General features: G+C 42.3%; 1 protein-coding gene across 3 annotated transcripts in view; it reads right to left on the reverse strand.

Moving 5' to 3' along the window:
* Window positions 1-15,679, reverse strand: part of pard3ba (par-3 family cell polarity regulator beta a) — a 185,808-nt gene that overhangs the window by 63,848 nt on the left and 106,281 nt on the right. For all 3 annotated transcript variants that reach the window (XM_030410309.1, XM_030410312.1, XM_030410311.1), the window contains 2 exons: window positions 11,166-11,381; window positions 8,790-8,994 (listed from right to left, as the gene is read on the reverse strand). In XM_030410309.1, the coding sequence (XP_030266169.1) occupies window positions 8,790-8,994; window positions 11,166-11,381 (421 nt within the window). The remainder of the gene's footprint in view (window positions 1-8,789; window positions 8,995-11,165; window positions 11,382-15,679) is intronic.

Here is a 15,679-nt window from a genome sequence, read left to right on the forward strand (position 1 = left end):
GCAGTCGGCTGCCGAAATGCCGCTGAGCTGTCTGGCCGTTACGAATGTGTCTGCACTTCAAACCGTCCGTCCCTCGGGGTCAATCCAAATGTCATAACTCGATAGGAATTGATGGATCGTGAAACTGATCGACACAAATGGAAGTCTCGGCTCACTGTCTCATTTGATAATTACCTTATGGGCAATAACTCAGTGCACAAATGTGGGTATCATGTTCCTTGGTTGGGTGAGTCACAGACGTTACCGGTAGAAATAAAAATAAAGAGTTTCATGGCTTAATGAGATCTGTGCCATTTGAAATAACTTACAAAACACTAGAGAGCATTATCGAGTGATTCGCTTTCTGATGATTGCTCCTTACATAACAGTGGATGTAAATCAGCACTGAACATTAAGCCGAATACAAAATAATAATTACTCAATCAACTGGCTGACTCAAGAAGAGTGTATAACTTTAAAGTGTGGCCCATGTAACCCCAAAACCTCCACGGGAACTCAAGGAAAAGAAGGGTAAACAAGCTGTTTATAAGCCTATGAATAAAGCAATTAATTCTTCGACTGCTCCGGTGGAGTTACTTCACGGTGAAACTGCAGCAGCAGGAGTGAGTCGGCATCCGTGCCTCACCCCTCCCCTCCCTGCTGAACATGGAGCTGCAAATACGGGAGAGCTCTAAGCCAAACGGTGTGGTTGAAGAAGAGGACGTGAGGCAGGTGTCGCCACGGCATGAAAGACAAGGAACATAAAAGCCTTTCGTGTGAGAAGAGAGGGGGGATTTCAAGGCGAAGGCATGAGCAATGTAGAGAGTGAGAGCGACAGAATAGGAGAGGGAGGGAAGGGCGGGGAGGAAAGGCGGAGGCCTGTTGTGACTGCCCCTTTATCAGCTGATATATATGCATGAGGATTTCCTCATCATCTCCACTGTCAATTTCCCGTCCCTCTGATATTTGACTGACAGCTCACATCAACACCAATAAACCCGCACATCATTTCAGGAAAGCTGCCCATCGCGCTGGATGGAGGGTAGAAATGGAGGGAAAAAAGTTAATTTGTTTTTCCGGCGGCTGCCGTCGGTGATAGCGCCCGTGTCTGTTTGCCTCCATGGCAAAGTTGCAAATTAGAATTGTGCCTCAATAGCGGGTACAGGGAGCGAAAGCTCATTTTCAACGACTAGAAAAATACTTGGCAGCTTCTTATATTTAGAATGGCGGGAGTCTTGCGGGGTGCAAATTGCACACAAATCGGAATTATGACAAGGAAAAAGAAATAGCTGTCATTTTAAGACTACTTTTCCTCTCTGAGGGGTGATTCACTGTTTGCTGTTAACAGTGTTTTCATTGTTACGCCACATTTCGGGGGTTGAGGGGTTTGGTGGGAAAACAACATTAGGCACTGTAATGGCAGATAGGCTTGAGAGTCATAATGGCTTAAAAGACAAGGACTGACTTGAATGGAGAAAATGTACACGGAATATATGCAGACATTGATTCACACTGTGATTCACTGACTCGATGTACGTCGCCCAGCCGCAACATTAGGGAGTGTACTCGGTCTGCAACAGTGTTTAGGTGGGTGGTGTGTGTCAAGTGGCATTCGTGTGAATGCCAAAACCCGAGGTTTCCTCGCAGAAGAATTGCATTGTAACAAGATGATGAGTGTTAATCACTTCATCTGACAGTTCTTTTAATGTGTGGCATACGTTCACACACATGCACACAAATAATAAGACTAGGTTCCTCTAACTGAGGGTTAACACCAACCGCAGATGAGAGATAGTAGTGTGATATTAACCCCCAGCGGGATTTGCATGATTGCCGTCTCCACTTCAATCATTCCAACCTCTGGCCAACAGGAACACATTCAGACTGCCAATACAGTTTGCAAGGCTATACATTCCCCGGGCACATGTATTTAAGGCAGCCGTGATTAGTAAGCCGCAGCGGTGTGTTCCATACATGTCAAGTGTTGCAAAGAAAGTGATTTGTGGTTGCATATATTATTTATGGAAAGATAAAGAGATGAATAGAGATGAAGAGAGAGCGCGATAATGCTTATCCGCAAGAGGTAGCTCAGTCCCATGTGCAAAATATATGGCCTTATGCATATTTTACAAAAGAGAATACTAACATTATTAAATACTCTCTTGGAGGCTCCACTCCATAGCAGTGCAGCTAATAGCCCTTAAATGCCAGATGAGATGGTGGATCAAAGAAATCCACCTGCAGTGCATTAACCAACGGTGGGATTAGGTAATGCACCGCCAATGTACCGCTGTCACAGCTTAGAGTCACCGCTGAGACACCCACACAAACATGTCAGAGGGATTTTGGCCTGCCTACCAACACTGTTGACAACCAGGGCCCATTCGAATAGGTGTGTACACCTATCCTTCCTTCCTTCATTTCCTTTACTTTCTGTTATTGCTGGTCTTGTGTGTTTATAGTCCCAATCTATGACACTGTTGAAACAAAAAAAGGTTTTCAGTGTTATAGGCAGCTAAAGCTTCTATATTTGCTTTTACAAACGCCCATTACCATGTTCATCTTCTCCTGGGTTATTCTCTAACGCACAGGAAATGATTTAATGGGTGGTTACTGTATCGCAAGCAGCTGTGCAGACCGAGAAAAGAGCAATAATGACAGAAATGTCACAGAGACTAAATCTAAGCACTAGCAGGAGGTCTGTGGGACCTCACAGAGCTCATATTAGCACACTTAATTGCAGAAAATTGTGAACTTGCGTGAATTCAAGCGGGATTGGGAGGTCATTTTGCTTGAAGTCATCTCGTTATATCAATAGCTCATTCAAGGAAGTGGAGAGATGAACTGGGAAAGGAACACCTAAGTCTATATGGAGGGCTGAGTGGAGAGACGACAAGATGGCAGCAGGAACTTGCGTAGGACATAAACGAAAAAGGGGCGCAATTGAGGTCATGAGGAGAGGAAATAAATACATTTGAGGACAGCCAGAAGAGAGGACGCTCATCAAGAAACTAAAAAGAGGAAGGGAGCAAGGACTGATTGTAAGGGAATGAGGAGGCGGCGCGCACAATAACAGCCGTAATCCAACGGAAATCATCTTGCAGCAGGGCCCCTCCAGTTTGACAACAAGGCTTTGGCTCTGTAGAGCACAGCCCACCAGTGACTACCTTTCAACCCTGCACATCCTGCTGCTCCGCGATAGGATAAGAGCGGAACGGACGGCGCTAATTGGCTTGCTTCCCTGTCGGATTTCTTCAGCGCTGCAAACAGAGAAGTGGGGGAGAGGATATATCACGTTGTATGTGGATTTGTAAACAGCGGATCAAAACCCTCGGCTTTCATGTCCCTTGAATTGGCGGAGGGGTGTTGGTGCACTGTCACAGCGGGATGCCCGCTGATAGCAGCGGCTAAACGTTGATCCTGACTGACTGAGTGACGGACGGGACGCGGAGACAGACGGGATGTGTCAGTGCCCAGCAGGGCTGTTGGGGCAGTTGAGCAATGACGCAACCCAGTGATTGGTGACACACGCTAAAGCACACGAAGCCACACACGGAACAAACAACCTAGAAAGTGCACACAGTCAAATGTCACCTGGGAGCAACACTTGCTCCATGACACAAGCGAAGGATGTTAGTCACAAACTATATCCTTCAAACCCTGACCTCCTGATTAAGTCATGTTGGATCAAACCATAATATGTCTAATCCTTGCAAAAAAACAAGTATGAGCTCAAGGATAAGCTGTGCACACTGGAATTAATGCCAAGATCAACTTCCCAAGGATGGAAAACTTGTAAAAATATCACCTTATAGCACAGGGAACCTTTACTTTTTTGGAAAAACACTGTTGTTGGCAAAGCTTTTATGAAAAATCAGAGTGTAATGTAAATATCCTTGTGTGATGAAGACATCTGAAACCCCTGACCAGGTTATCCTCTTTGTTCTACAGGAGTATGCGGATGTGGCAGCAGTACTGAGAGAAAGCAGCAGAGCAGCCTGACTTCCAGTGTTAGTCTTTCCGCGGTCTGTCAGCGGCGCGGCCCCCGAGGCTACGTTCCGGGCAAAGATTTCACTCCTGTCTGCTGAATACAGACAAGACAGGCAGTCAACCTCTACTGAGTGAAGGTCTGAAGGGCACCGCCATTTGTCTTGGCTTATTTAGCAATCAGGGAGACGGGATGAGAACGGGGCTTTGAGGGCCCGGTGATGAAAAAGAGAGAGATGCCACATCTGAGGCCATCACACTCCAGAGTGACAGGAACACGAGGGGAGTGAGAGAACAAGCACAGCTAAGCCAACACTTGACTAATCATTCCCAAATGAAATATTCAACATCGGCTCTTACACAATTGTTCACTTGCCGGCAGCTAAAATATTGAAAGAGTTACATCTACATCCACATGTGCATTAGTATCCTGTTTATGTGTATTTGACCATATTTGAGATATGGTGTGATATCTGTTCTTGATTGACTGTATGCCTGCAGGTGAGTCCCGATCTCTCACAATCTATATCGTCATCATGCTATGAGACAATATTGCCAAAGACTTTGGACGTCATTATTTTCTGATAGGAGCTAAAGGACCCATCAGCTTCTTACAAATCAGCTGGAAAGTTAGGAGTGCGAGTGGTGGATTGAATGAGGACAGTGTGCCGGTGTGTGTTGTCTAACATTTGTATGCGAGTGGAAACATGTCGAACTTGCCAACGTACTATATATCAGACAGCATCCCCCAAGTGTGTCAAACAACGGAGGCAATAAAGTCCAACAACTTATCCGCACTGTTGTTAAGCAGCCTTTAGATGTAAAAGCAGACAGGGACAAAGACATTACCTGAGGAATTAGCATTTACATTTCTCATTAGTTTTTTTTTTTTTTTTTTTAATCAGCCCTGTATAAAAATATGACCTATGTAAGAGTCTACGTAAACCGTCAACTGCTTAATGCACTAACAAGCAAATCGAGGCAGCTATTAGTTTCTAGGAAGTGGATCGGGTTGCCTAGTAATCGGAGGGCCGTTGGTTTAAATCCCAGCTGCATGTCGAAGTGTCCTTGACCTGCTGAACCCCAAATTGCTTCTGATGAGCAGTTGGCACCTCGCATGGCAGGTATGAATGTGTGTGTGTGAATGGGTGAATCTGACAAGTGTTGTAAAGTGCTTTGAGCAGTCAGTAGACTGGGAAAGCGCAATAGAAATGCACGTGAATTCATTAGGTGCTGCACCTTTTAAGCCGTATGTGACACTGCAAGGTCTAACGGATATTGGTGCTGGTTATTTTAAACACGTGGTCTTTAATACCAAATAGATGTAGTCAGATTGTCATGAAACCGTAGATGCAGCCCGTCCTCATAAGAAAAACAGCCAAAGGTCGACTGTGAAAGCATCTTACAACCCACGCTGTAAGGTGACGGCATCTCGTTGCTGTAGTAATTATTACAGCAGTAAAGAAGGAAGTCAGGGAAAGTAGAATAAAGAGCAAGAAAGTCTGTATAGGCATGGTCGGGGATGGATAGTTAAGTATAACATGCTTAGGGATATTATATAGACAGCTGTTCATGACCAGCGGTGAGTTATTCTAACCTACTAATGTGTTTAAGTTACATCAGGTACACAACGCAGCTGCAGTTATGTATATAACATAGGTATGGTAAAAGTGCAAACGTCCATCTTTTCCACGCCCATTATGGACGTTTTTAAAATCACTTTGAGCACTATTATTTAATGTTGCATCTCAATATTAATATGGGCATTTTCTCCACCAGCTAAATATCACAATGTGGATTATGTATACACAATTACTTGTAAAAAAGTTCCAGTTTATTTTCCATTTATGTTCAATGCAATGCACTGTAATCCACTACAACAGTAACAAACTATCATTATATCTTAATATTGAACAATCCCTCTGCTCTACTTCAAGTCACATCTGAATTATAATCAATTTTGATAATAAATCATACCCTGATTAGGCCAATGACGGATGGATAAGTGAAGCAAGTCTGACACCAACTGGACTATATGTGTGTGTCGGGTCATTTGATCATTTATAAACATACATCATCCATTAATTGAAACACAGCCAGCAGGTGTAATAATTTACCACACTGGAACAGTCTCCACAATGCTTTGAAATCAGACTGGTTGTGCCGAGATAAGATGCACTGTCTGCTGAGTTAGGAAATGATGGTCTTCATATAAAGAGGATCCCAAATGGATTTAGCGAAGAACAAATGTTCCCACAACAAATATGTGATCTCCAGAGGTCACCTTATACCCAGCTGTTCGCCACATACTGCTGCCAAAACCAACTTGTTCTTCAAATACTGGCGCAGCTAAACTAAATATTTATGGCCGCTGAAAGGACAGGGCTGACTTCCAACATTTATTGTGCTAGCTGCTGTTGCGCACACTTTCATTGCAGAGGTAAATTGAGGTCATATGTTTATAATTTGCCCTTTTCCTAATGCTGCCATTGGAGTAAAATAACATTTGAGCGCTGCAATTAGATTGAGCAGCACAATACTCCAGCTAATTAAGTCATATTTCAAGTTCAATAACGATCAAGCCGGCTAGATAAAGGCCAGAGAGAGAAAGGCGAGTGTGTGGAGCAACAATCTGGAAGCTTTTTACAAGGCTCACTTCTATTGTTGAGTTAGAAAAGCACTCAGCATCTGTGCCTGGATGAACAGTGGGCTGGTTTTGAGTGTCTCTGACTATTGTTGCCAATTCAAAAGGTTTGCGATGAGAAAGACGAGAAGCTGTGTGTCCGTCTGTGGGTAATTACAAGCATGTGCCAACAATCACATTTATGTCCAAAAGCTCACAGAGGCAAGCACGGAATAAAGAATCGGATCTGATTTTTCCAGGTCAGCGCTGAGTTGTCCGAGCAGGAGGCTTTTTCATTTTAAGCTCCTTACAGTGCCGACATAAAAAGTCTCACATTTTACCTGTGGGGGCTCATGCTTGACTGTCATCTAACATAATCACATGTGATGTGGAAACTTTAGATTTCCACTTAGTCTAAGAATTGTACATGTGCATTTCATGAGCAAACACTTAACACATTGTAGAGAGTCTCTTCTACGTGGACCTTTTTTCCCATTGCCATCAAAGTTAAGTTTACAATGAGGTCATTTTCATAAAATGGAACTTCAACAAATAATTGATGTATTGATTAGTTTTCAACTATTAAATTAATGATTTTGATAATTGTTAAATTGTTTTGATATCCTCTGATTTCAGCTTCTTAAATGTGAACACTCCCTGGTTTCTTTAATATTCCCTGTGACAGGGAAACGCTGATCAACATTTTTCACAATTTCTCAAAGATGTTATGGACCACAACCGGATCTATTCATCAAGAAAATAATCATTAGATTCACTGACAAAGACAAAACACCAGTACCGGTAATCACAAACTTGCTGCATATCGGCCCCGATAATCTGTCAGGTTGATAATCGGTCGATCCCCAGGCAAGAGAGGATAAAAAGAAGGAAGAGAGAACCTTCAGCTTAAACACACAGAAATGCAAACTGTATGCTTGTGGAGTACAGATGCAGACATTTCTTTCCAAACATATAAACACAATCTGTCGCACAGCTAGCAGTGTCGGCTTCTACATATTTGCCTCTTTCGGCTGCAGAGACCCAGCAGAAGCTTGATGTGTGCAGTAAATGGAACTATATAGGATGCCACAGGGCTGAAAACAAGTACATTTTATTGGAGAATTCAACTAAACAACCACCTTTCTGATTGCTGTGTGGAACCCCGCTTCTCTGTGCATGTCCTTCATCTTGCCCTTCTCGTCCCTGCCCTACTCTCTCCACCGCCGGCCTAACCATGTGAACATCTCTTCCATTACTGCCCTTGACACTGTGGCCGATTGGATTCTTATCTGCCATCTGTAGGCCAACGCTCAGCCTGCGCTATCTCTCGCCACAGCCTAATTGAATCTCAAGTGTTGGAAGTGCAGTGATACACTGGCCACACCGTGTCACCGCCAATAGATAAGGATTGCTGTTGGAGGATTGGACCACCACAATCACGATGGGGACACGTTGATAAAGGGGTGACAAGCGGTTTGGGTTGGTACTGTGTCGCTGGGACTTTACTTGGATTGAGAGATAATGGATACCCTCCATTACTGAGAAGGTTGTGTTCATATCCAATAATCCTATAGCCCATAATCCTGCTGTGCTCAGTGGGTAATTTGTTGAAAGCTAACCAAGGAGAAAGTAGGGCAGGGTGCTGCCGTTTTCCATCGATTTCTACACAAAACCAACATTTTACTGTTCGCAGAAGGGATGTATCTCAAGTTTTGTTCCATTCACTGCTACAAAACTGCTTGTGTGGTTTTAAATTTGATCTTAAACCAACTCAATCTGCAGAGAGACCGAGCTAATAAAAGTTAGATGACCAATAGTACCAGTCCTCCTCTGTCTATCAGTTCAGTTTGATCACAGTAATCACAGTTTTGTTGATGCTCCGGAGAGACCTTGGGGGTTTTGGAGTCATGATGAACCTCAAGCCTCATTACCTCCTCTGTTTTAGCTCACATTTGTCTTGTTAGGCAGGTGACCTTTTCAATTTAGAGAATCAAGGCAGTGGCGTGGCACTCTTTGAAGCTGCTCTGCCTAATTTATCCTCAGCTAATCAATCACACAGAGACACCTTGATGCAAGAAAGTTTGAACAAAAGAAAACCCACAAACATCATAACGGTGTTTGAAGTTAAAAAATAATTGCGGACCCATGACCAATGACTTTTTAGGGAAGTTAAAGTCCTAAAGGACTTCATGTTTCCTACCTTAAGAGGCCAAATCCTTTCTTTTTGGTCTTCTTCTCCGGATCCTCCACAGAATCATCTGCTTTCTTCTTCCCTTTGGTCTTTTTCTCTTTCTTCTTCCCTTTGTTTTTCTTCTTCTTCTTCCCGTCCTCTACGTCCAGGCCCTGGCGCGAGGAGCTGCTGACGGGCGTTTCGTGGCCGGAGCTCTGCTCTGACATGTCGTCGTCTGAGGAGGATGAACAGTTCATGCGGTCAGACGTGGAGGTGTGAGTGAAGTGTAGTCGATGCAGAGACACAGCTGGGATACGTACTCATAAATGCAGCTGCGTGTTACATTATCATTTCATTCAATATGCATTTCACTGTGCTGTTGAGACATCTGCTCAGTAAGCTAGTTAGTCTTCTATTAAGCAGCCTTTCTCCCAGTGCACGTGGCTGGCCAGAGGCAAGTCTCCACACCTGAATAACTTCTACCAGCAGTCATGTCCTCTATCCTAAGTTGAATTGACTCCTACATGCAAAAAAAAAAAAAAAAACCAGCCCAAGAGAAAGCAGGGTCTAACAGCTGTTAAAATTATTCAAATTTTTGGAATGATAACTGTATCATTTATGATAATATGATAACTGGAGCATGACACTGTAGAAACAGTGATACTCCAGCTGTATTGGCAGTTTAGAAAAATGGATCTGATGGCTTGTTACTGTTCCATATTGAGCAGAGAAATGAATTGAAATCAATTGTATTTGTATAGAGTTGGCTTTACAATGCCTACAGTTAACTACATTCTCTGTCCTTGGCCCCTTGATTAGAGTAAGGAAAAACTTCTCAAAATATGGATATGGAATTGGGTTCATGAAATTCTGAAAAGATGAGAGGAGCGACGAGTATCCAATAAGTATTACTGTATTTCGAAGACTAATTTTATTATTATTTTATTTTAATACTTTTGAGTAAACATAAATTATTCTGGCAATTGTCAAAAAGGATATTACAGCCTAAATATACATGAACTGTTTAATGTTCAAACCTAAGTAATTTTTATTGGCTGACAATTTTTATTGGCTGACAATATTTCTACCGTCAAGTTATCATTCTTAGTGTGCAAGGCCCACACATGTACATTTTTGTCATTGGTAACATAACCCATTGTATTACCAAAACGTGTCTAATCTAAGTTTAATACTTTTGTGTTACTTTGGTATTACTTCAATATCAAACATTGAAAATACTGCACCCAAAAACAGGAAGCACCCCACGAAAAGTTTGAGCACCACAGATTTTCTTTTTTCTCCTGTTGCTCACATTGCATTTTCAATACTAATGAAAAGCATTTTGTCTAGACAGCGTTTACTTTGGGTCAAATTAAATTACTAAAACAGTTCTGGCACACACTGTGTGCACAAGATATAAAGATGCTCCTCAGAAACTGATGTCTAAAAGAAAATGACATATTCAACAGACATAATCAAAAACATAGACAAGTAACCCTTGATAATGTAACAATAATAAAATTAGAAATCTATGTAAAATTAACTAAATGTTAAACTAACTTCACTTAATCAATTATTTGTCATCTATTAAATTGATTGACAGCTTTTTGGTAGTTGATTCTTGGGTTTGAGTAACATTTTTAAAGAAAAACATGGAAGTTCATATATTCCAGCTTTTTAAATGTGAATATATCTGGTTTATTGTCTCCTCTACTGCAGTAAACTGAATACCTTTGGGTTGTGGACAACACAAGAAATCTGAGGATGTCATCTTTGGGCTTTGAGAAAGACTAATTGATAAATTATGGGAAAAAAATCAACAGATTAATTGACAATGAAAATAATTGTCGGCCGCAACCCTACTTGTATGACTGTCATTCAGCTGCAAATACTGACAAAGTCTGACTTCTCATCTAATAGAACTGCAGATGGGTGATTTTTCACACTCCAGATTTCTGTAAACATCGTTACTGAACTCACTCATTTCAGCAAACATGGAGGATCATTTCCTCGGTAATCACACACTCAACATCCAACATGTCTATGGGTTCGCTAGGTAGAGCAATAAAAATATGCTGCTGTAAGATATAAAGTTGCTCCTCAGAAATTGCTGAGTGGATAAAATCATGTAGCATTTCATTAAGGTACTTAGGCTAAGCGCTGTCCCTTGGCAGGCCTCTGGCTCTTCTTGAGTGCCAGTGTGTTATAAAGCCTAAGGGATGTGGATTGGCAGTGTGGTGGCTCATTTAAAATGGATACAATGTGGAGGAACGAATCCTATATTATAGCAGCAGTGACAGTTGTACATTAAAAGGAACATTCTTTAAAGTGGACTCTTTTGGCGGAGAACTTCGACAGTGTACATCTCTTCTAAAGCTGTCTGAAAATGCCAATGAGAAGCCTTACCATCTTCAGAGGGTCCATCGTAGGACTTGTCGATTGCGATGCGGAAACTCTGGTTGCATCCCCGCCCCCGGACCATGTGTGGTCGCGGGCGGTGAAAGGGCACTTGGGCTTTTATGCGGCTCTGCTTGGCCTCAGACACGGCCGTCTGGAGGCTCTCCAGGGAGCTGGACTTCCAGAGGCCCAGGGTCGGGCCAAGAGCTCCACCAGCTGAAGGCTCTGAGAGATAAAAGAGACGAGAGAGAGGATGGGAGGGCCTGTGAGCGACGAGGTGGACCGATGTTAAACAGAGGATGAGAGGGAGAAGGGAGGGCAGGGAAAACAAACAAGCCTGGTTGATGGAAGAGGAGGGAATCTCGCTCTAAAATGAGATATGCTGCCACTGATAAAAAGACACAGAAAGATTTTTAGACTTAAAATGACTCCGGGTATTGAGATCATAAGCTCTTAGCTAAATGTACCCCACAAAACGATACACATCTCCCACAGTCATATTTCCTTATTTAAAGGGCATCTGCATTAAACTTCCTTAAGTATTAATGCTTCCTGAGATTGAACAGAGATTAAGATCAGTTTAAAAAAAAAAATTGCAGAAAAAGAAGGAGCCTGGACAACACATTTCAGATGAGTGATTGGAGGGTGCACTGGAATGAGTCCATACTTGGTCCGTTTGTGCCAGATTAGACCTTATCAAGTGTGTAGTGGTGCGATGTGTCCACTGGACCAAATCAAGGCTGTCCACATTTAACCAAATTGTAAAACAGAATGTCAGAGATGCTGCAAAGCCCGCTTGAGACAAATTGGTGATATTAGGCTATACAACTAAAATTGGCTTGACTTGATTCATTAGTCCCTGGGAATTCTTTCACACGTGTCTTCATAATACGTATCTCCAGAGAACTATTGGTATTTTTGAAACACACTTTAATTATGTACGAGATATGGATCGAGCTCAATGTTCTCATTGCAATACTTGGGATTTGCTTGAGCATGACTTTAAAATGAGATGTTTCTGTTTTTCTGACTTTGCTGGCCAGGCACTTGATTGTGACTATGTGTAAATCTCCATCCACTTTTTCCCTTTAAGTATCTATTTTCTTTCCCCTGCTATTGGGTGTTTCATTAGAGCTTTTACACATAAATATATTATTTGAAAGTAACTTGATAACTGATGCTTGTCTTTTTCCTTTGTACACGTTTTACACTGACGATGTTGTGTTATATTTCTTATGTTGTGTATATCACAATCTTGCAACACAGTTCACTTGTGGTACCTCTGTATACAAAGTAATTCCCCATACCTGCAAATACATACTGATAAATAATGCATGTTTTTATATGATTATCCCACTTAAAGGGTTTGTCTTTCATTCCATTAGTGGCTAAATTTAACATTCTTTTATATTGTTAGTCTTCTATGCCTTGAGCTCTATGGGGGAAACAACAATGAATACTGCGTATTAAAGTTCTGAATTCATAAATGAACTGAAATCAGGATTAAGGATTAAAGACAGGGGTGTTAGTTTGTTTCTGGGTTCTACTTGCTTCCTACAACTGCATAATAGCTTTAACAAAATTAAAAACACGCACTTACAGAAATACATAAAAAAAACATAAATTCATATTTTAGTATATAATGTATTCATAAAGAAAACATTAAAGATAATGATATCCTAAAACCTGGCATTTTGGAAGGCTGGGATTAAGACTCAGTCTTTCGAATTTTACACAGTATAAGATCACCTGATTTTAACATGAGCAATAAGCACCAGCTCACATACTTTCTGCATTATGGAGATGACTTTTCGGAGTTAAAGCTATGAAGATGAAATGTTGAGAGAGAGAGGAAAGCAGAGGAGATTGGGTGAAATAACAGGCTTGACAGAAATTGGGAGAAAGTCAGAGTCCTATAAGAGCAACATAAAGGAGGGGGAAAAGAAACGATGAATGAGGTGAAGTAGTACAGGGACAGGTGAGGAGCGGCACTATGGGAACTGACAGGCTCATGCATAAGCAAGAGAGAGGGGGGAATAAATGAACTGCCATCATACTGTACTCAGGTATGGCCTCCAACTCGAGAGAGGAAGAAAGGGGAGACGGAGGAGCAGGAGAGCGATGAAGGCCACAGCTGATTCAGCAGGGGAGGGGGAGGAGAAGGAGGAGGAGGAGGAGGAGGCCGCGGCACCGGGAGAAGGGAAGATTCGAGGAAAAGCAGAGCTGTAAGAACGACGGGGGGAAAAAATGAGACAAAGGAGCAAAGAGAACAGATACTCGACCTAGACGCTGTGAGAAATTGAAGGACGGGTGACCAAGAGTGGTAAAGGAATAACACACCAACCACCCCCAGTTGTGTATCGCAATGAAACAGTGACGAGTGCTCTTCAAAGAAGTTAAAGACAGGTTGCAAGAAGCATTTTTTTTTTTTTTTTCTCGTTCTGAAACTTTCCTGTAGGGATGACTTTCTCGCATCATGGCACTCACTGCTTAAGACGTTGTTCTTTTTCTTTTTTTCTTTTTTTTGTCATTTCAGAAGCTTCAAAGCTCCGAAGTGGAGCGGGGAAAAAGGGGGAAGTGAAACTGAAGCGGCGATAGAGTCGAAGGAGGGGGGGAAAAGTAAGCGGAGCGTTGCTGCCTTTTAAGTCCTAAATTGACTTTCTGTGAGGAAGTGGGATTTATGGGGAATAAGGGGTTATAAATAGAGAGGGGGGAGCGCTCAGGAATAAAACGCTCAATTTGAGAGGCAGGATTTGTGTCACAAATGTAATTACGGCTGTCCAGCTCGCAGCCTGATAGAATTAAGCTCCTTGCCAGCGCACTGCTGTACTATACACAGAGACACTGTGTGTGTCTAAGTGCGTGGGCATGTGTGTGCTACAAAATGGGAGAATTTTGGTCCAAAAAGAAAAAAAAAAGTTTAAGTCATGATACTGCCCGTTTGAGATAGCGGTGTGTGTCCTTGACCGCCTCAGATGAAATAGAGGGAAAAATATGGGCACAATTCACTTTTGCTGGCGCGTGTGTTTGCGGGGCTGAGAGCGCACTCATTCCATGCATGTCAGGCGGTTGAGGCTGGAGGTAAATGAATAATGAGGGTTTAATAGGATGGATGAGCGGGGGAGAGGTGGCTATCATCGCCAGCTCGATCCAATGGAGGGTGAAATCAGCGTTTATCACATATCGCTGCCCGCTGTGCCAGCAGATGCTCTCGCGGATCCGTTCGCATCATGTCTGCCTGATTGCCACTGATTCAAGCTGGTGCACATATTTGACAAACAGCCTAACAGCCCAACAGGCCAGGACGATGGCAAATGCCCTTCACAGCTGTAACACCCCTCCGTCCAAGATGAAGCAATAATGTCACGCCTTAACTTTCTGTTTTGCCTCCTTTCATCTTGCGCCAGTCGGGAGTGGCGAAGTGTGAGGAGATACTTTGGGTGTCAAGGTTTCTCAAGTTTCTGCAAAGGACGACGTTAAGTGATGGCAGTTGGCGCTCAAGCATGGAAAAAAAAAACTGTAAGAGCCAGAGTTTATACTGTATATACCTCAGATAAAAAGCAAAATTCACAGTACAAAACTTGGTGTCTAAATCAAATCAATGAAAACAAAAAAGTTTGATGACAGTGTGTAGTGTGGGATCATGGGAGTCGTGACATTTTGTTCAAATGTTACATTTATATCTTAAAGTCCAACTCAGTTTCTGTAAATATACATCATATTCCAGGACTTAAAAGGTCTGTTGGCTGAAGCTAAAGATTATCGATAATACATTCAGCATTTTTGACCCTGTGCAGTTTTGGATTATCTGATGTATTCTTCTGCTACTGTTTGGTGTTTTGTTTCCAACTGCAACAATAAAGTCTACGGCTCTTTTCCACAGCAACAGCAGCTGACGCCTCCGAATTTGCCTCTTGTAATATACATACTCAGCTCTGCAGTTATTTTCCCTCGTCGCCACTATGCAGGCACATGACAAAGTAGTCATTTCCCCTAGCAATGTGTTTACATGCATCACTTTTCTTATTCAAGTCCCAGCAGCTTGTTTGAGCAATATTGGAGAGAACTGGTAAGTCGCTGTCCATGAAAATCAGCCTTTCCCACTTCATCTGAAGTTGTTTTAGGTAGTTCAGTGGAGGAGAGAATCATTTTGTACTTCGTTTTTTGCGAAGGAATCAAACAAGGAGCACTGGTTATTGCTAGAGGACATTTGTATCAAATGGAAACTTTCTAAACATCTCCCACGCAGTGCTGTTGGAAGGTTTTTGGGCCCTTGAGTTGCAGTGGCAGCGCTACAGCCTGCTTCTTGGGGTTCATCTCAGAATGAATGGCATCTGGTGTGACGACTCAAGTGTTTGTATGTGTAAAGGGGGCATTTTGTATCATATTTATCATATGATATGATAAGTACTGAGATCTCTGACTGAGGACCTTCATCAGGATATTATTAAAGGGAATCTTTCAAATGGTGAAAAACATTCTATAAAACAATAACTTTTGATAGGTGACTTCTGTGAAATGCA

The sequence above is a fragment of the Sparus aurata genome, chromosome 24 (genome assembly GCF_900880675.1).
Source record: "Sparus aurata chromosome 24, fSpaAur1.1, whole genome shotgun sequence".
NCBI lineage: Eukaryota > Metazoa > Chordata > Actinopteri > Spariformes > Sparidae > Sparus > Sparus aurata.